The sequence below is a fragment of the Aotus nancymaae genome, unplaced genomic scaffold (genome assembly GCF_030222135.1).
Source record: "Aotus nancymaae isolate 86718 unplaced genomic scaffold, 86718_ANA_hifiasm-v0.15.2.pri h1tg000106l, whole genome shotgun sequence".
Taxonomy (NCBI): Eukaryota; Metazoa; Chordata; class Mammalia; order Primates; family Aotidae; genus Aotus; species Aotus nancymaae.
Window position 1 is genome coordinate 1,011,073 of NW_026988521.1, and position 18,698 is coordinate 1,029,770.

Below are 18,698 nucleotides of genomic sequence, written 5' to 3' on the forward strand. Positions count from 1 at the left end.
GGCTGGGGCTGGGGCTGGGGCTGCGAGTCCACCCCCGACTCCCCCACTCCCGGCCGGCCCCAGGGTAAGAGCCACCTCTTAGGCCTCCGTGGCCGAGTCCCAGGGTCCCAGCTGCTCGCCCTCGGCTTCCCGTCCCCGGGGCATCTGCAGGGCTCCCGCGCCGCGACAGGGCGGCAGTTCCCTCCTGCTGGGTATGCACTGGAAACCAAGCGAATCATTTTCGCCTCTCAGGTGTACAGAAATGCGATTTACTTTGTAGGCAACGTTGGTTCATTAAATTACGCAGTGGACCCCGCCTGCCTAGTCCCCGCGCTCCCGGCCCCTAGGCGCGGCGGCAGGCGTCCGCGGTGAGCGGCGGGCAGCTGAGGAAGCGGAAGCTGTATCTGCTCTGGGCCGTGCTCGGCACGGACAGGGCCACCAAGGGGCAGCTGCGGTCCACGCTCTTCCGGCACACCTGGGGGCGCGGGGGCTGAGAGGCGCGCAGGGCGGGGCGGGGCGAGGAAGGGAGGGGAGGGGGGACGGGGAGGGAACTTGGAGGGGCAGGGGAGGGGAGGGGCATCGGAGGGGAGAGGAGGGCAGGGGAGGGGAGGGGGGAGGGGAGGGGAGGGGGCACTTCCGCAGGCGCGCCCTCACCCGAACTCGGTGCTCCTTCGGGAGCCGCCAGTCCTCCAGGCCCAGCGGCGGTGGGGTGGGGTCAGGAGGGCCGCGCTCTCCCTCCGGCGCGCGCTCCCCGGGAATGGCGGGCAGGTGCTGCGCGGGCCCCTCCCGCGGGTGGAAGCGCCTCCCCAAGCTCGGCGGCAGCTGTAGGGCCCGCGTCCTGAGGAGCGAGGGTCGTGAGGGCGGCGGCCGGCCCGGGAAAAGCGGCCCTAGAGGGCTCCGCGCCTGGTGACTCGGGGCTGCAGGGCGGGACCTGGGGAAGTTGGGGCCGCCCCGGCGAGGGGATCCGAGGGACCGTTTTGCTGGGGGGGGGGGCCAGGAGAGGAGGCGGGGTCCCGGGGACCCGCGGTCCCCACCGTGGCCTCCGGCGACCGACCCGGGGCTCCCGCACGCGTCCTCTGCACGGGGTTCCAGACCCCGCCTCCGGGAGCGGGAAGCGGTCGATGGACAAGTCGGTGTCGTCGGCGAAGACCCTCGGGGCCGGAGTCGCGCAGTGTGGGATCCGGTGCTCGCCGAGGACCTGCGGGGCGCGTCGGTCACCCCCGCACCCGAAGCCCGGCCGCCCCCCGAGGGCCCGCGCCGACCTCGCCCTTGGGGCCCAGGAGCAGCGTCACGCGGTCGCGGCTGGAGTGAGAGGGTTCGGGCTCCCGGCCCGAGGACGCGCACGGCGGCTTCTGGGCGTCGCAGGGCCCCTCGCCCCAGACCTGGGAGGGCGCGGAGCGGCGGGTGAGGGGCGGCCGGGCGGGCTCGCGGGCCGGGGCTCACCGTGATGTGGCGGCGCGGGGCCAGCAGCCTGGCCGGCGGGAAGCGGTACAGGCGCTGCGGGAGGCCGCGCACGAGCTGCTTCAGCACCGCGCAGCCCAGGTCGGCCGTCTCCCGCTGCGACTGATTGAGGATGCGGACGAGCTTCTCCAGGACGCTCACGGCCACGATCTTCGGGCAGCTGCCCGTCGGGCTGGGGCGAGAGGGGGACGCTGTGAGCAGATGCGGCCTGTCCACCCCACGGCTGTGCGCCCCGCCCGGAATCCAGCTCCAGCCGAGCGCTGGAGGCCTGGGCCGCCCCTCACCTCTGCTGGTGTTCGGGTCCCGGGTAGTCACGGTCTGTGCAGGGCTCTGGCGCCAGGACCGGCTTGCGGTGCCTGGCCGATCGGGTTTTCTGGAGATCTAGAGAGGAGCACTTTTGGGGAGGGGGACCCTCGAATGGCGTACCCAACGAGATGTACCCTGTGAGGCCTGACCAGGCCTGCAGTGCCTGGGGGCACGGGTAGCAGGGCCAGGGTCAGAGGGGTGGGAAGAGCGGCTGTACCCTGGGGCCTGGAGGACCTCCTTCAGGACTCTGGGTGAGATCACGGGCCTGAGGGATGGAGGGTGGGTGAAGGGTAACAGGGAGCCCCGCTCCACTGCACCTGCTGATCCTCTTCCGAAGCTCCTGGCCTGCACCAGTGCCTGCTCGAAGGAAGCACCCCTGCCCTGGGGAGAGTGCCCTGACGCCTTCAGCAGGTGGTAAGGGAGGCCCCGCTGGCAGCTGCTGGAGTCGGAGTCAGCGCCCCCTGAGCTGCTGGTGCCCAGACAGGGCAGGGAGCCCCAGTTTACGGTCTTGTGATGCCCCTCGGAGTGCTTTCCAGGGGACCCCGGGCTCCCTGTGTCCAGCTGTGGCCAGGGCCAGGGCTGCCTGTGGACCACACTCTGCTTCATGTCCATTCCAGCTCCAGGCGCCAGCCCTGCCCCCATCCAGCCAGAGCGGGCAGCGCAGCAGGGAGCCCCTCTTGGCTCCCGGTACCCAGGACCCAGGCCCAGCACATGGCAGGACAGTGATGGCCCCTTCAACCCCAACCCGTTCTACAGATCACAGGACTGAGCATTGGAGGCTTAAGGGACTTATCCAGGGACACCGAGGGGTAGTGTCCTTGAGTGGCCTGGGTCTTCACCTGCCAACGTGAGCCCTCCCTTCTGGCCCCTAGGGAGTCCCCGCCTGTGCAGTTACTTTTGCTGTGAGTCAAGCTCCACGTTGGTGAAGAGGTTGGGGTACCGGTGGGCAATGCTGTCCCAGTCCACGTTCTCCAGCCGAAAGCCCTGGCCAGGAAATGAGGCATGTGTCCCATCCCGCCGGGCTCCAGACCCCAGACCACACACGTGGGAGGCCTAGCTCACCTCCCCAGTGGGGACCTGAATGTTCTCAGAGACGTCACTTGGGTCCATCAGAGTCCCTGCCGTCACCACCTGCCAGAGGGGACCAGAGGCCAGTGGGCAGGGACTGGGGCGAGTGGCACCCTCTCCCACAGCACCTCTTCTCTTTGACCTCACCTGTACTTCGAGGCCTCCTGATTCCTCCCTGCTGGAGCCTGGAGTTCCGGAGGCAGCCTGAGCCGGGCAGGCTTCCAGGCAGGCCAGGGCGCCCCAGCAGAGGTACCGGATGGGAGGGTGAGGGCTGGGGAGGGCGGCTGGGGCAGCAGGGCTTAGGGGTGGGCTCACCTCCACACTGCCAGTCTGGGATCGCAGCATGCGGCCCACCCATGAGGAGCGGGCTAGCTGCAGGAGGCAGGACTTCTGGAAGTTCTGCAGCTCGGCCTCCACCTCCTGGAGCCTGCGGGTGGTCTCCAGCAGCCGATCCTCCAGGTACTCCTTCTGCTCCAGGAGGGCCTGTGGGTGAGACGCCAGCCCCCGCCTGGCTCCCAGAAACAGGACCGCGCCCACTCCCTGTGCCCCCGCCTCACCCACTGGGCTCGCTCTTTCTGTTCCTTCAGCTGCAGTGTCAGCTTCTGGACCCGGCTCTGCAGGAGCCTCTCCTGCCTGTGGGAGCTCCTGGAGGAGGGGTGACCTCAGCAGTCCCCAGCCTGCTCAGGCAGGGGTTCTTAACACCAGGTCAGTGGTGAAGGAGGGGCACCACTGCCATCTTGGCCCCAAGGGCACACAGCACAGCTGCGCTGGGGCCGGCCAGCCTCCCACTGGTCTGGGCAGGGGTCTGGCACCCATCCACATTCGCAGAGCTGGGGTTGAGGCTGTAACGTGTTAGCTTAGGCTCAGGGTGGAGGATCAGTGCGGGCAAGGACGAGGGAACAGATCTGACTCGGTTGGGGTTGGGGTCAGAGACCAGGAGTCCGGGCCAGGACAAGGCGGGGTTGGGTTGGGCTGGATGCTGTGCTTCAGACCTCTTGGGCGGAAGTGCCGCCACCTCCTGCAGGATGTGGCAGAGCCGGGTGTCCCGGCCATTCTACACCTCCCACCGCAAAGCCTGGATCTCTAGTTTTCGACGCCCCCACAGCAGCCGCAGCGTGCGAGGATCCAGGGACTCAGGAGCCAACCTGCAGTGACAGTGCCCCTGCTGCTCGCTCAGGCTGGGCCCCGGCCATCTGGCCCAGGAGTCTCACCACTGCTCCCTCCCCTCCTTACTGCGGGTCGGCAGAGCAGGCCACCCGTGAGGAGTGGGGCGTAGTGTCCGGCAGGCTTGTGGGAGTCCCAGAGGCTGCAGGTGTGCCCGCTGGAGGTCCCAGGTGACCACTGACCGACTGTCGGTCTGTGGGGGACAAGAGAGCCTCCTCTTCGACTTCTTCGGCCCCGGGGCCAGACTTGGGGGCCATTCGTGATGTTCTTTGGGAGCTGGGAGGGGTGGGGGGGGCCGAGTCTGCTGGGTGTGCTTGCCTGGCCACACAGCTTGGAGCCGCCCAGCGGCACCAGCGCTCACGGAGCATGGCTATCTGAGGAGCTCCCCAAATGGGTGTCCACACCTGTGCGTTTCTGACCTTTGCCTGTGATGTGGTGTCCTTCTCTTTCTCTCTCCTCTCCCCAGCTCAGGACCGCACCCCCAGCACTCACCTGAGGCCAGAGCTCCAAGCAGGCCTGGGAGGGAAGGGCTCTGTACCGTTGCCCTGGGTACCAGCACCCAGAAAGGGAGGGGCTGTTTGTTACCTGGAGGCTCCAGGGAGACCCCAGACCAGGCCCCTGGGTGAGTCCTGAGCCAGCCCAGCCTGGAGGAGGTGTGAGAGACTGAGCCACTGCTCAGCTTGGGGTGGGCAGAACCACTTAGTGGCCAACACCCTCGACCTGAGGGAGGCCCCAGCATCCCCTACCCAGCCTGGTGGCAGCAGCGTGACACATACAGGGGCATTGCTGCCTGTGAGCCAGGCCAGCGTAGCCATGGGGGTGTGGGGGACAGGAAGCTGATGGGTAACAGTGACAAGCTGGGGACTGGTGAGGGCTCACCTGCAGTCGTACACCCCTGCCCACAGCCCCTTTTTAAATTAATAATTAATTTTTTAGAGACAGGGTCTTGCTTTGTTGCCCAGGCTGGAGCGCCTTGGTGTGATCCAGCTCATGGTAACCTCGAATTCCTGGGCTCAAGCGATCCTCCCACTTCCGCCTCCTGAGTTACTGGGACTATGGGCGCCTGCCTGCACCGCCAGGCCGGGCCCCTTCCACCTCAGTGACCTGCACTCACCCCCAAGCTGGAAGCCTCACCTTTTCCAGCCATCTCCACACCCTGTGGGCCACCCCCAGGGACCCCCGTGGGCATTGCCAGTATCATGACAAGTATTTCCTCTCCTCCTGGACAAAAGCGAGGCCAGACCTGACCCACAAGACCCAGCACCGCAGCCCTCACCTCCGCCCCGCCCTCACCCATTCACCCTCCATCTCTGCAACTCGGCTGGGTAAGGTCTCCCTAGAGGAGCACAGGGGAAAGGCGGGCAGGAGGCCCCTCCACGCCCACAGCTGGTTCTGAGCTGGGCAGAGCAGGCAATGAATGGCGGACCACGAGGCTGCGGGCCCTGGCCGGGACAGCGGGGCGGAGGAGCGGCTTCCAGCCGGCTTCGCTGTGCGCGAGGTCCGGCCCCGGGGCCTAAAGGGCAGGTGGGTGTCGGGGAAGAGCCTCAGCCGGGCCCGGCCTCGTCCGAGCGGGCACCTCCCGCACCAGGGCTCCACCGCCCGAGCCGGGGACGCGCGTCCAGGCGACTGCGGGGTCCCCGGGGGCCGGCCCCGAAAGCGAGGGGCGGTGCTGGCCCGCTGCCCCTGGGCACGGGTGTGGTTGGTGGGATCCCAGGCCGGCGACCCTCCCTGGGCGGGAACCCCCCACACTTGAAGGCGGCCGAGGAAGTGCGCCCAGGAACGGGGCCGGACACCTGCCCCGACGCGCCGCCCGGGGGCCGCAGCCGCCGCGTTTCCGCGTCCTCCGCAGGGTGGGGGATGGGGGCGGGGACCGTCGCTAGGCCCCGCCCTTTGGTCCGCCCACACCTGGAGTTTCTGGAGGCGGGGCGCGGCGGCGAGCCAATGGGGCGGGGAGGGGCGTGACGGGGGCAGCCAATGGACATGGGCTGGAGGGCGGGACACCCGCGCGGATAAGCCAATAGGGGTGCTAGGGGGCGGGGCGTGCGGGCCTCGGGCCAATGGGGGCGCGGGGTCGGGGCGCGCCGCGGCGCTGGGGGCGGCAGGTTGCGGCGGCGCCCGAGCGGGTCCCGAGGCTGGCGAGCGCCCAGGTGAGCCGCGCCGGGTCCCGGGGCCTTCCGAGCGCGGGGCGCCGACTCCAACTGTGGAGCGTTTTCCGCGAGGCCGGGGCGGGGGGCCGAGGGCGGGGGCGTCGCCGCACCTGCGCTCACCCTGCGGAGCTGGGACGCCCTGGCTCCCGCCAGGCTGGGGTTGCGGCGCGGGCATCCGTGCCCGCGGCGGAGACCGAGACCTTCGGGGCGAACGGAGCGATTGGGCGGCGGGGCTCCCTGGGTTGGCGGGGGCCGCTCAGACCCGGAGTCCGCTGGATGCACGGGGTCGAGGTCTGGGTCGCGACCCCGGGCCCCGCTGCGGCCTGAGCGGCTCGGGGTGGGGCGTTCCCATGGCGGCGGCCGAGTGCCCTCCGAGCCAGGTGAGGCGGACAGGAAATCCTGGATCTGGTTAATGATTCGCCTTGTTCCGGGAGTGCGGGCGTGGCAAGAGGAGGCCGGTGAGGTGGCGAGCCTGCATGCTCCGGAGGGCCACCCCAGGAATGTGTGGCCGGCGGGTGGGGCCGATGCGGAGGGGCCGCAGCCCGAGCCGTTTCTAGGGCAGGTCAGGAGGAGGAGGACCGGGCTGAGGTAGGAGTAGGCAGGTCCTGACCCTGTGACCTGCGCCTTCCCCACAAAACAGGGATGCTCTTGGGGCTGGCTGCCATGGAGCTGAAGGTGTGGGTGGACGGCATCCAGCGTGTGGTCTGTGGGGTCTCCGAGCAGACCACCTGCCAGGAAGTGGTCATCGCACTAGCCCAAGCAATAGGTGAGTGCTCTGGGGGTGACGCTGGCCCGGCAGGTAGAGCCGAAGTGGGGCCTGATGGTCTAGCCCTGTGTTTCACGCAGGAGGGTGGGGCTGGTTGCTGAACCGTCTTGTTTTTGCCGATTCCTCAAGCCAGGTAGACAGAGTGGGGGGCACAGCGGCTGACCTTCTCCCCTTCCCCCCAGGCCAGACCGGCCGGTTTGTACTTGTGCAGCGGCTTAGAGAGAAGGAGCGGCAGCTGCTGCCGGAGGAGTGTCCAGTAGGTGCCCAGGCCACCTGCGGACAGTTTGCCAGCGATGTCCAGTTTGTCCTGAGGCGCACGGGGCCCAGCCTGGCTGAGAGGCCCTCTTCAGACAGCTGCCCACCCCCAGAACGCTGCCCAATTCGTGCCAGCCTCCCTGCAAAGCCACGGGCAGCGCTGGGCTGTGAGCCCTGCAAAGCACTGATCCTCGGGCCAGCCCCCAGCCTCTCACGTCCTGGGCCTGCAGCCCCCATGACACCCTCACCAGGCTGCTGCACAGACCTGCGGAGCCTGGAGCTCTGGGTGCAGAGAAACGCTGAGGAGCTGGGCCACGAGGCCTTCTGGGAGCAGGAGCTGCGTCGAGAGCAAGCCCGGGAGCAGGAGGGACAGGCACGCCTGCAGGCACTAAGTGCGGCCACTGCTGAGCACGCCGCCCGGCTGCAGGCCCTGGATGCCCAGGCCCGAGCCCTGGAGGCTGAGCTGCAGCTGGCAGCAGAAGCCCCTGGGCCCCCTTCTCCCATGGCATCTGCCGCTGAGCGCCTGCGCCAGGACCTGGCTGTTCAGGAGCGGCAGAGTGTGGAGGTGCAGGGCAGCCTGGCCCTGGTGAGCCAGGCCCTGGAGGCTGCAGAGCGAGCCCTGCAGGTGAGCCCCGGGACCTCGTTCCCGTCACTTCCCCTCCCCTGACATGAGCAGGTTTGGGGGTCACAGCGTCCGGCTAGGGAGAGCGCTTCCTCCGGGGCACAAGGGCTATGGAGCCCCGTGGCTGTGCCTCCTGAGGGTCCCGTGTGCCCTCAGGCCCAGGCTCAGGAGCTGGAGGAGCTGAACCGGGAGCTCCGTCAGTGCAACCTGCAGCAGTTCATCCAGCAGACCGGGGCTGCGCTGCCACCGCCCCCACGGCCTGACAGGGGCCCTCCTAACACAAAGGTCGGCGTGGTTCTGGGGGAGGCTGGGAGGTGAGGACCTGGCCCAGCCCCACTCCAGGCTGACTTCCCTCCCCACAGGGCCCTCTGTCTCCAGCCAGAGAGGAGTCCCTCCTGGGACCCCCCCTGAGCCCCGTCCTGGTGCCTACCCTAGGCCCCGAGGGTATGTCTGTGTGCCACCTACCCCTGGGGCCCGGGGCCCTCCTGTGGCCGCAGCCTCCTCAGCCTGTGTCCTCCCACAGTGGCTTCCATGAAGCAGAACTCCTGGAGGTAGCAGCAGCTCCTGCCCCAGAGCGGCGTCCTCTGGCAGCCCAGCCCCAGGCTCTGTGACAGACCAGTGAGGGCAGTGAGACCAGCCTGCCTGGACCCTAGAAGGAGGTCGGCGGTCACAGAGGGCTCCTGCACCACACAGTGGGAAGCTCTGGGCTCGGCATCAGGAGCAGGGGGTGCAGGGGAGGACTGTCCGAGTCCTTGCCAGGTCTGCCAGACACCCTGGAGAAGCATGGGGCATAGCCAGGTCAAACTTGCCAGGCCCCAGAGGCCACAGCTGTCTGCTGGGGACAGGAGATTCGTTGCCAGTGCTCAGGCTGTGGGCATGTGCCTGCCTGCGGGAGGCTCCTTCACGGTGTGTGTGTGCCACCTCCCGACCCCAACGCTAAAACCTCAATAAACTGCCCGCAGTGGCTTGAATGTGTGCTAAGGCTGCGCTGGGCCAGGTCTGTGAGATCTTGAGCGTGAGCCTCCACGGGGTGTCACTGAGCAGCACCCGGAGACACCTGCAGCTGGCCACGGCGGGAGCATCTTTGAATGGGATCCCTCAGGGACCAGTGCTCAGTGGGGCCCAGCGCTGGAGCTTCCTGGGCTCCACATTCCATCTGCTCAGCCCTGCCTACCCTCAGTGGCTCTCCTGTTGAGGGCCCCAGCCTGGCGGGCCTGCTGGCTGAGCCCGGCCTGACTGTTCCAGGCTTATCTGAACCCCCTCCCACCTGACTCCTCGTTGTGTGACCTGTGCCCCACCAGCAGCAGGAACTGAGGACGCTGGGATGAGCTAGACCCACCTGTTAGGTTTACTGAGAACTTGTGGGGGCGGGTCCCAGATTCCTAGGTCAGCCAGGCCCAGGCAGCTTCACCACCCCAGGGAGGGCATGGAGGGCATGGGTACCGTGGGCAGGGGCTGCCCCCTCCTCCCTAGGTGGATGTGAAATAACTGCCGTGAGCCTGCAGCTTTGAAACTGGGGCAGGGGCCGGGTGCCGTGGCTCACACCTGTACTCCTAGCACTTTAGGAGGCTGAGACAGATGGATCACTTGAGATCAGGAGTTCGAGACCAGCCTGGCCAACATGGTGACACTGTCTCTACAAAAAATACAAGGCCCAGCATGGTGGCTCATGCCTACTATCCCAACACTTTGGGAGGCCGAGGCAGGCAGATCACCTGAGGTCAGGAGTTGGAGACCAGTCTGGCCAACACGATGAAAACCCATCTCTACTAAAAATACAAGAACTTAGCCAGGCGTGGTCATGCGCAGCTGTAATCCCAGCTACTCGGGAAGCTGAGGCAGGAGAATCGCTTGAACCTGGAAGGTGGAGATTGCAGTGAGCCAGGATTGAGCCACTGCACTCCAGCCTGGGTGACAGAGTGAGACTGTCTCCAAAAAAAAAAAAAAAAAAAAAAAAAACTGGGGCAGTGTCCGCATTCCAACCCAGCCCCTGCCTGGGCCCTTGGGCTGCCTGTCACTTCTCCTGGTCCTCAGGGTGAACCAGACGCTCCCAGCTCCAAAGGCCATGGTTGGGGTTGGAGAAGAGGTTTTTTTGTGGTGAGCAGAATGTGGGGGACCCCTACACCTGGGTAGAGCCATGGGTGGTATTGGAGGGGTCAGGGGCGTCCAGTCTTTTGGCTTCCCCAGGCCACATTGGAAGAATTGTTTTGGGCCACACATAGAATACACTAACGATAGCTGATGAGCTATAAAAAAAAAAAAAAAAAAAAAAACCGTGGCCAGGCACAGTGGCTCATGCCTGTAATCCCAGCACTTTGGGAGGCTGAGGCAGGTGAATCACAAGGTCAAGAGTTCGAGACCAGCCTGGCCAATATAGTGAACCCCCCATCTCTCCTAAAAAGTACAAAAATTAGCTGGGTGTGGTGGTGCATGCCTGTAATCCCAGCTACTCGGGAGGCTGAGCCAGGAGAATTGCTGGAACCCGGGAGACAGAGGTTGCAGTGAGCCGAGATCACGCCACTGCACTCCAGCCTGGGTGACAGTGAGAAACTCCCGTCTCAACAAAATAAAAGAGAATTTACAGACTTGTGTTGGGCTGCATTCAGAGCCGTCTCAGGGGCGACAGTTGGACAAGCTTGCCCTAGATCATGGGATCTTTGTGCTTTGAGGGTGAAGGAATTGGATGGACTTACCTTTCTCTTGGGTGGCCCTGCCTCTGGTGCTGTCCCTGTCCCCGGAGCAGACGAACGGAACGTGGAAGTTCTGAACTTGAGCAAGGAAGCCATCCGCAGGGCCCCCCAGAGGCCAGGGCCACCAGCTCCCTGCTGCATAGAGGGGACTTGGCTATTTCCTGCCCGAGGCAGGGAACCAAATGTAGTGAGGCCAGGCAGCAGACGTGGCTCCCCGAGCCAGCGTCAGCAAGCCAGAACCCCCACCTGACCTCGCTCCTGTCTGCACTCTGGCCTCAGCCTGCTCCCTGGCTCACAGCCGCCCATCCCTGGGAGGTTCTCAGGGGCCTGGACCTGCCTAACCCGTGGCTCCAGACAGGGCTAAGCCCAGGGTCACATGGGGTGGATCCTGGAATGCAGAGGCCAGGTGGGTTGTGCCTGGGCAGCTGGCCTGGGGCCCGAGGGCTGACTCCTCCATCCACAGCCCCCACCCACACTCCAAAGGGCGGTTGTACCTGTGACCAGCCTTCTGACCCATCATGGGGTCATCCAGAAGCACACAGGCCAGCAGGGGGCAGTGCCAGGTGCCATCCAGAGCCCACCCCCATGTCCTCCTGGGGTCATGAGTTCTGCCCCACCTGCCTCAGCCCCTCAATAGGAAGCAGGCATGGGGCTGGCAGAGCACACGCTGTGCTGTTCTGTGTCTGTTTTCAAGGAACACCTGTTCTTCTGAAGCCACCGCCCGGGTGCCCGTGCCTGGTCTGCTACTGCTAGCTCTGATGAAGCTAACCAGCCTTCTTCCCCACCAGGAAGGCGTCCTGGCACCCGCTGGGTCCTGGCGAGGGATGGTGTGGGGACTTCCTCCTCACTGGCTGTTTCATTTTTCATTTTTTTGAGACAGAGTATCTCTCGTCACCCAGGCTGGAGTGCAGTGGCACAATCTCATCTCACTGCAACCGCCACCTCCCAGGTTCAAACAATTCTCCTGCCTCAGCCTTCCAAGTAGCTGGGACTACAGGCGCACACCACCACGCCCGGCTAATTTTTGTGATTTTAGTAGAGACGGGGTTTCATCATGTTGTGCAGCTTGGTCTCGAACACCTGATCTCAAGTGATCCACCCCACTCATCCTCCCAAAGTGTTGGGATGCCGGGCGTGAGCCACTGAGCCGGGCCTCTCACAGCTGTTTCAGGTGAACAGAGTCCCATGGTCCTGAAAAGTGGCCAGAGCGTTTCAGATCACTAAGCAAACCTTTGAGTGGCTGAAAAGTTTACTTTTGAGTCTTAAACTGTACTTTGAAAACTATATTGTGTGCTGTGCTGGTGTGTGGAAAGGCTGGGCTCCCTGAAAATATCCAGTTCCACCGCAGGGCAGGCCCAAGCCAAGCCCACCCTCAGGCGACGCACGGTGGCATCCTACCTGGTGTAATATGGGCAGAGGCAGAGCCAGGCCGAATTGAGGGACTGTGCTGGGGCCCTAGTGGCCCAGACTTCCCACCTGACCCCAGCACAGAAGTGCTCTGTGGGTCTGGCCAAGGACCCCGGTTCGCTGAGGGGTCCTCACAGAAAGTCCCTATCCGGCAGGAAGTCAGCTCTGCAGGTTCCACCCCAAGGCCACATACAGCCTTCCCCACCTGCAGATTCTGCCAAGCCTCAGTCTGCAGTGGTGACAGGCAACCCCATCAGGACAGGGTGCTTCTAAAGGCCAGTCCGAGTGCATGCCAGGCGTCCACTAAATCTGCCTCTCCCTCTCCAGCGAGCTGGGTGCAGCCCTCAACCCCTGCAGCCATGGGGAGAGGGGACAGGGCCTGCAGGCTCGGACACACCCTGGTCCTGATTTTCATAGTGGTCTTCAGAAGGCAAGCCCAGCAGACAGGCAGCTGGAGAGGCACATGGGCCCAGCACGCCGACTCCCGCAGTGGCCTCACTGAAGCGGCAGAGACACAGAAGCGCCAAATCCGTCACTCTCTTCCCGTAGGAAGTCCCCAGAGGATGGCCCTGTTGGCTGAAGATAGAACCATAACACCCGTGCCTGCCCAGGGCCACCTTCGACTTGGCTACAGGAACTCCGCAGACCGGCACCCTGGACACACAAGGAAAAGAAAGTTCCCTCCAAGGCGGAATCTGGCCCAGCCTCGGCCTCAGCAAGCGGAGGGCAGCACAGCCCCGAATGACTCCGCTACCCGCCACCCGCCGCCCCGCTGGGCAGACAGGCACACCCTGCCCACGGGGGCACCCCCTCCCTACGGTGTCCGGCTGCCCTCGCGTCCCCGTGCGGCCGCTCGCCTGCCCGCCAGACCCGGGTCACGGGGCCAGGAGGGTCGCGCTGCCCAGGCACAGATCAGCCGCTGTCACACGCACAGTGGGTCTGGAGCAGCGCAGTGTGCGGTGGGCAGGGGCTGCCCTGCGTCTGGAGGGACGGCCGGGTGGGCGGGCGGAGGAATCGACCCCCACCCCCGTCCCCTCCAACTTGGGTGTCCGAGCCCCGCCGCCCCTGCCCAGCCGGACCCCCGCAACCCCCGCGGGAGGGCGGCCTCGGAGGTGCGCCCCGCCCGCCAACCTGGCATCCCTCGCGCGTCACCTGCGACCCCGGCGAGGGGCGGCCGCCAGCTCTCGGCCCAACTTCGGCCGCGGCCCCGGGCACCTCGCGCCCCCGGCCCGCCCCGCCCCGGCCGGATCCCCACCGCCCACGCCCCGCCCCGTATGCAAATGCCTGGCCCCACAGCCAATGGTCGGCCGAGCCGGGCGCGCCCTGCCGCAACGCAGCCAGTGGGTGCGAGGGGGGTTCGCGACGCCCCGCCCACCGCCGCGCGGCCCTTCGCGGGCGAGGCCGGCGCGTTCTTTTCTGCACGTCGGCCCGGGGAGGGACGGCACCTGCCAGGCGGGGCCTGCGGGGCGCTGGCCACGAGGGCGCGGCGGGGCCGGGGCGCGTCCCCCAGCCGGGCGGATGGTACGGCCGAGGTGGTCCTCCTCCCGCCGCGCGGTGGTACGGCCCGGGCGCGCGGGGCTTCCGGGTTGGGCGTGGGGCAGCCTGGCGCCCGGTCCTCCGCCCGCGGGTGTGCGTGGGGCGGCAGGGCGGGCAGGGAGCTGCTCCTGTCCCCGCGGCACGGTGGTACGACCCGGCCGCCTCCGTGCCCCGCACCCGCATGCCGCGGGCCGCCCCCCCCGAACCCGCTGGGCGCCCGGCGCACGTAGCCCGGGTCGTGAGCCGGGAAGGGCCTCGTGGGCCGGGAAACGGCGTCCTCGGGACGCACGCGCCACCCGCTGGGCGGCCTGGGGTCCCCAAAGGACTCCCGGGTCCGTCCAGCTGGCGAAGGGGAGGCTCTGGCTCTGCCTGGTTTGCCTGGCGACGCCCCGTGATGGCCTTGGGGACTGTGGGTCCCTCTTGCGCGCTCTGTCTCCACGGAAGCCTCGTGAGCCTGGCCGGGGTGCTGCACGGGGCTGTGCCTGTCTTTTGCCGGGACGAGGCGAAAGTAGCCTGTCTGTGCCCTGAAAAGGTGTAAAATCAAAGGAGCCTTGACGGTTTGACCTTCATTAGGACGCGCAGGGCCAGCTTCGGACGTGGAAGTGTCGGACTCTGGGTGGGGCCCCAAAGTGGCAGCCAAGGGCGATCTGGCCGCCGGCCCCCGTTGGCACTGTCACCCTGGCCCGCGGCCCCAGGCCGTCTCCCCTCAGCTCCCTGGCGCTAAACTCACCGCCCTGCCCTTTGTTCCCTCCTGGCCCCATGACCTCCCTGCACCAGCATTCGCGCAAGCCTGGGCCGCAGCCTGCCCACTGCCCCGATCCCAGCCCTGGCGGTCAAGTCCTGGGGCCCCAGGGAGGCTCCGACTCAGCCCAGGTCCTCAGGAACTTGAAGGCTGGGGACATAAATTCAGGTGCAGGGTCTGGAGTAGGTCAGACGTGGTCAGCAAGACATGATCAGGGTCTTGCTGACCCCTTGACCCTGGCCCCCAATAGAGCCGAGTGGCTCCTTGTACCTCTGGCCACCCGTGAATGGGGACGGTCCCAGAGCAATAAGGGCCACTCGGTTCTATTGGGGGTCAGGGGTCAAGGGGTCAGCAAGACCTCTATCATGTGGGTCGTGAAAGAACCCCTGGGAGTCAGTGGGATCCCTGAGGAGCCCCTCGGCTTCAGGGCAGAGCAGAGGCTCTCAGGGCAGTCGGACTAGGGACAGGAAGGGGCAAGAGGACGGGGTGGCTCTGTGTTCGTCATGCCCTGCTGATGTGAACCCACTTCTGCCCCAAGCCCTGCCAATTTCACATGCACCTTTTCTCACCATCTGTAGTGAGTGGGATGGTCCCCACAAAAGAAGATATATCCACATCTTAATGCCCAGACCCCCTAAACGTGGCCTTACTGGGAGAAAGCATCTCTGCAGATGTGGTTAAGGGAAGCATCTTGAAGTGAGATCATCCTGGACTACCTGGGTGGGCCCTAAGTCCAATGACCAGTGTCCTCATAAAACACAGAAGAGAGAAACACAGGCTGGGTGCGGTGGTTCAAGTCTGTAATCCCAGCACTCTGGGAGGCCGAGGTGGACAGATCACCTGAGGTCAGGAGTTTGAGACCAGCCTGGCAACATAGTAAAACCCCATCTCTACTAAAAATAATAATAATAATAATAATAATAATAATAATAATAATTAGCCAGGCATGGTGGCGTGTGCTTGTAATCCCAAATACTTGGGAGGCTAAGGCAGGAGAATCACTTGAACCCAGGAGGTTGGCAGTGAGCTGAGATCGCGCCACTACACTGCAACCTGGGCAATGGAGCAAGACTCCGGTTTAAAAAAAAAAAAATGGTGAGAAAACCAAAAAAATAAAAAAGAGAGAGAAGACAGACACAGACAGAGGGAGGCCATAGGAATCCACAGCCAAGGAACGCCTGGAGCCCATGAAGCTGGGACAGGAAGGCCCTCCCCAGATCCTCAACAGGGGGTGTGACCCTGCCAGCCTGGGTCTCAGACCTCTGGCTTCCAGACTGAGAGAATGCATTTCTGTTGTCCAAGGCCCGCAGTTTGTGGCCGTTTGGTATGGCAGCCCCGGGACACACAGACACCTGCCTTCCCTACATGGAGATGCAGCCCTGCCCGTCCCTCCCCCAGCTCTGGGAGTTTTGGCTCCTTTGTTCTCATTCCACCCACCTCCTTCAGCTACCCTTGCCCCCGCCCCACCTCCCCCAGGCGTCCACCTGGCTCTGGGGCTCCCTGCTGCTCGGGGTGGGATGGGTTTCAGCGTGGGCAATGACTGGGTTCAGTGACCATGGGGTGTGTGTACGTGGGGGGGGGGGGGCTGGACAGAAGCAAGGGAGCTCCCAGCCCAGCTCCACCCGCCGTGCACACCAGGAGCAGCACATGGCAGCATCAACCGGGAATCCAGCCGGAGCCTCTGAGCGCAGGTCTGTGTGACCTGTGTGGGCAGGATGCACATGTGTGCACACTGGCACTAGCAGGTGACCAGAGTGGCCCGTCCATGTGCAGGGGAGGTGATGGTACTGACGGGGGGCTGCAGACGGAGGCATCTGCCTGCCTGCTGGTGTGTGAGGCATTTGAGCGTGTGTGAGCAGGTAAGGAGTTGTTTTGTGTCAGGTGTGTGTGTGGGGGGGGATCAGCAGGTTGGAGGTAATAGCTACGTGCCTGTGCTCTCAGGAAGAATCCTCCTTGCTAGTCTAGCTCTGGGCAGCTGCCTGGGGATACTTCTTAGGCCTGAGCCTGAGCGCTGCCTGGCATAGCTGGGTGGGTTGTGCACTGACCAAGGGTGCTCACCGAGGACACGTTCTTCATGTTTCCCTGTGGATGTGTGTGTTTATTTAATTTTTTTTAGAGATGAGGGTTTCACCTTGTTGGTCAGTCTGGTCTTGAACTCCTGCATTCGGGTGATCCACCCACCTCGGACTCCCAAAGTGTTGGGATTACAGGCGTGAGCCACTGCACCTGGCAATGTGTGTTTATTTTTAAATTTATGTATTTATTTATTTTTGAGACAGAGTCTCTCTCTGTAGCCCTGGCCGAAATGCAGTGGTGTGATCTCGGCTCACTGCAACCTCCGCCTCCCAGGTCTTGGTTCAAGCAATTCTCCTGCCTCAGCCTCCAGAGTAGCTGGGATTACAGGCACTTGCCACCACGCCCAGCTAATTTTTGTGTTTTTCCTAGAGACAGGGTTTCACCATATTGGCCAGGCTGGTCTTGAACTCCTGACCTTGTGATCCACCTTCCTCAGACTCCCAAAGTGCTGGGATTACAGGCGTGAGCCACTGCACCCGGCTGCGTGTGCTTATTATTTATTTATTTTGCATACGTTTATTTTTTAAATTTTATTTTATTATCTTTTTTTGTTTTTGAGATGGAGTCTTGCTCTGCCGCCCAGGCTGGAGCACGATCTTGGCTCACTGCAACCTCCGCCTCCCTGGTTCAAGTGATTCTCCTGCTTCAGCCTCCCAAGTAGCTGGGACTACAGGCGCGTGCCACCACACCTGGCTAATTTTTGGTATTTTTAGTAGAGACGGGGTTTCACCGTGTTGGCCAGGATGGTCTCAATCTCCTGACCTTGTGATCTGCCCGCCTCGGCCTCCCAAAGTGCTGGGATTACAGGTGTGAGTCACCGCGCCCAGCCTTTATTATCACTTTTTTAGACAGAGTCTTGCGTTGTCAACCAGGCTGGAGTGCACTGGTGCTTTCTCAGCTCACTGCAACCTCTGCCTCCTGGGTTCAAGTGATTCTCCTGCCTCAGCCTTCCAAGTAACTGGAATTTCAGGGGTGCACCACCATGCCCAGCTAATTTTTGTATTTTTTTTGAGACATAGTCTCACTTTGTTGCCCAGGCTGGAGTGTACTGGCACAATCTTGGCTCACTGTAACCTCTGCCTCCCAGTTCAAGGGATTCTCCTGCCTCAGCCTCCCAAGTAGCTGGGATTGCAGGCACTAGCCATCACACCTAGCTCATTTTGTATTTTTAGTTAGGGTTTCACCAAGTTGGCCAAGTTGGTCTCAAACTCCTGACCTCAGGCGATCCTCCTGCCTCGGCCTCCAAAAGTGCTGGGATTACAGGTGTGAACCACTGCGCCTGGCTTGTTATTTTTTAGACAGGGTCTGTCACCCAGGCTTCAGTGCAGTGGTGTCATCACGGTTCACTGCAGCCTCAGCCTCCCCTGGGCTCAAGCAATCCTCCCACCTCAGCCTCCTGAGTAGCTGGGACTACGGGCGTGCACTATCATCTCAGGCTAATTTTTTTCCAATTTCTTGTAGAGAGGAATTTCTCACCGCGTTGCCCAGGTTGGAACTCCTAGGCTCAAGTGATCCTCCCGCCGTGGCCTCCCAAACTGCTGGGATAACAGGGTGTGTGCCACCGTGCCTGGCCTGGGTGATGTGTTTATTTTGACAATTACCAGCAGGCCCCAGGCAGCCTGTTCTCCTTCCCAGGAGCCTCAGCCTGTGTCTGTGGGTGCCCCTTTATCTTAATGGCCTGCAGGCAGGATGCCGCACATGCAAAAGTAGGGGCGGTCCCTCAGCCCACTGACCACATGGGACCCCACCTGAGCTGTACCCATGTCACCCTCACAATGACCTAACAGATATGATCGCCAACTTTCCTCTTTCATGGCCAAGGACACGTAGGCACACAGAGGTTGAGAAAGTGAGACTGAAGCTTGTGGGTTCAGGTGGCTGGCCTGGGTGACCGTCGTGACACCCAGCCCCTCCTGACCCCACCCTTCTGGCCCACTGGGAGTAGATTGCTCCAGAGTCCTCCGTAGTCTCTCCCGCACCATCCGCTCCTCCTTCTTCAGGGAGTTTTCAGAGCCCGGCAGTGCTTATTACTTTTCCCATTGCAAACAGAAGACAACACCCTTTTCACGCCCTCCTCCTTCTCAGTTACCTCCACCTTTCTCTTCCCCTTTGCATTAAGTCAACTTGAAAGAGAAGTCGGTGTTCACAGCCCCTGCACACTCTCTGCGCAGCGCTGCCGGCCCACGGTGAGCTGACCCACCCTGCTGCACCCAGGCTCCCTCCCGCATGATGTGTGTGCACGCCCTCCCGGGCCTCCAGAAGCCCCTCTCCTGGCTTTTCCTCCAGCCCCCACCCCTAGCACCCCTGTGGTCCTTCCTGGACTCCTTTGCAGATTCCAAACCTCTTCAGGTTGGAGTCCCAGGGTTCAGGCATGGTCCCCAGCCGCCCGCCACATGCGATCCCCACATTTTCATCTTCATCCAGAGCAGCCTCTGCCCACTCCATCTGTGGCACCTCCCATTCCCCCGGGGGGACTAAA

At 63.7% G+C, this 18,698-nt stretch overlaps 2 protein-coding genes across 2 annotated transcripts; one reads left to right on the forward strand and one right to left on the reverse strand.

Annotated features, from left to right (window-relative positions):
• Window positions 1-322: 322 nt before the first annotated feature.
• LMNTD2 (lamin tail domain containing 2) lies at window positions 323-5,382 on the reverse strand. Its single transcript, XM_064370232.1, is given in 14 exon segments — window positions 323-454; window positions 634-817; window positions 1,014-1,177; window positions 1,242-1,361; window positions 1,423-1,612; window positions 1,725-1,821; window positions 2,064-2,329; window positions 2,642-2,730; window positions 2,809-2,877; window positions 3,130-3,285; window positions 3,372-3,459; window positions 3,807-3,959; window positions 4,048-4,622; window positions 5,280-5,382. Coding segments are annotated over 13 exon segments (2,007 nt in total). The 5' UTR covers window positions 4,347-4,622; window positions 5,280-5,382.
• A 698-nt stretch (window positions 5,383-6,080) lies between these two features.
• RASSF7 (Ras association domain family member 7) lies at window positions 6,081-8,743 on the forward strand. The gene is given in 7 exon segments (XM_021676996.2): window positions 6,081-6,125; window positions 6,766-6,891; window positions 7,074-7,771; window positions 7,925-8,053; window positions 8,131-8,167; window positions 8,170-8,212; window positions 8,292-8,743. Coding segments are annotated over 6 exon segments (1,119 nt in total). The 5' UTR covers window positions 6,081-6,125; window positions 6,766-6,767; the 3' UTR covers window positions 8,380-8,743.
• Window positions 8,744-18,698: the final 9,955 nt, after the last annotated feature.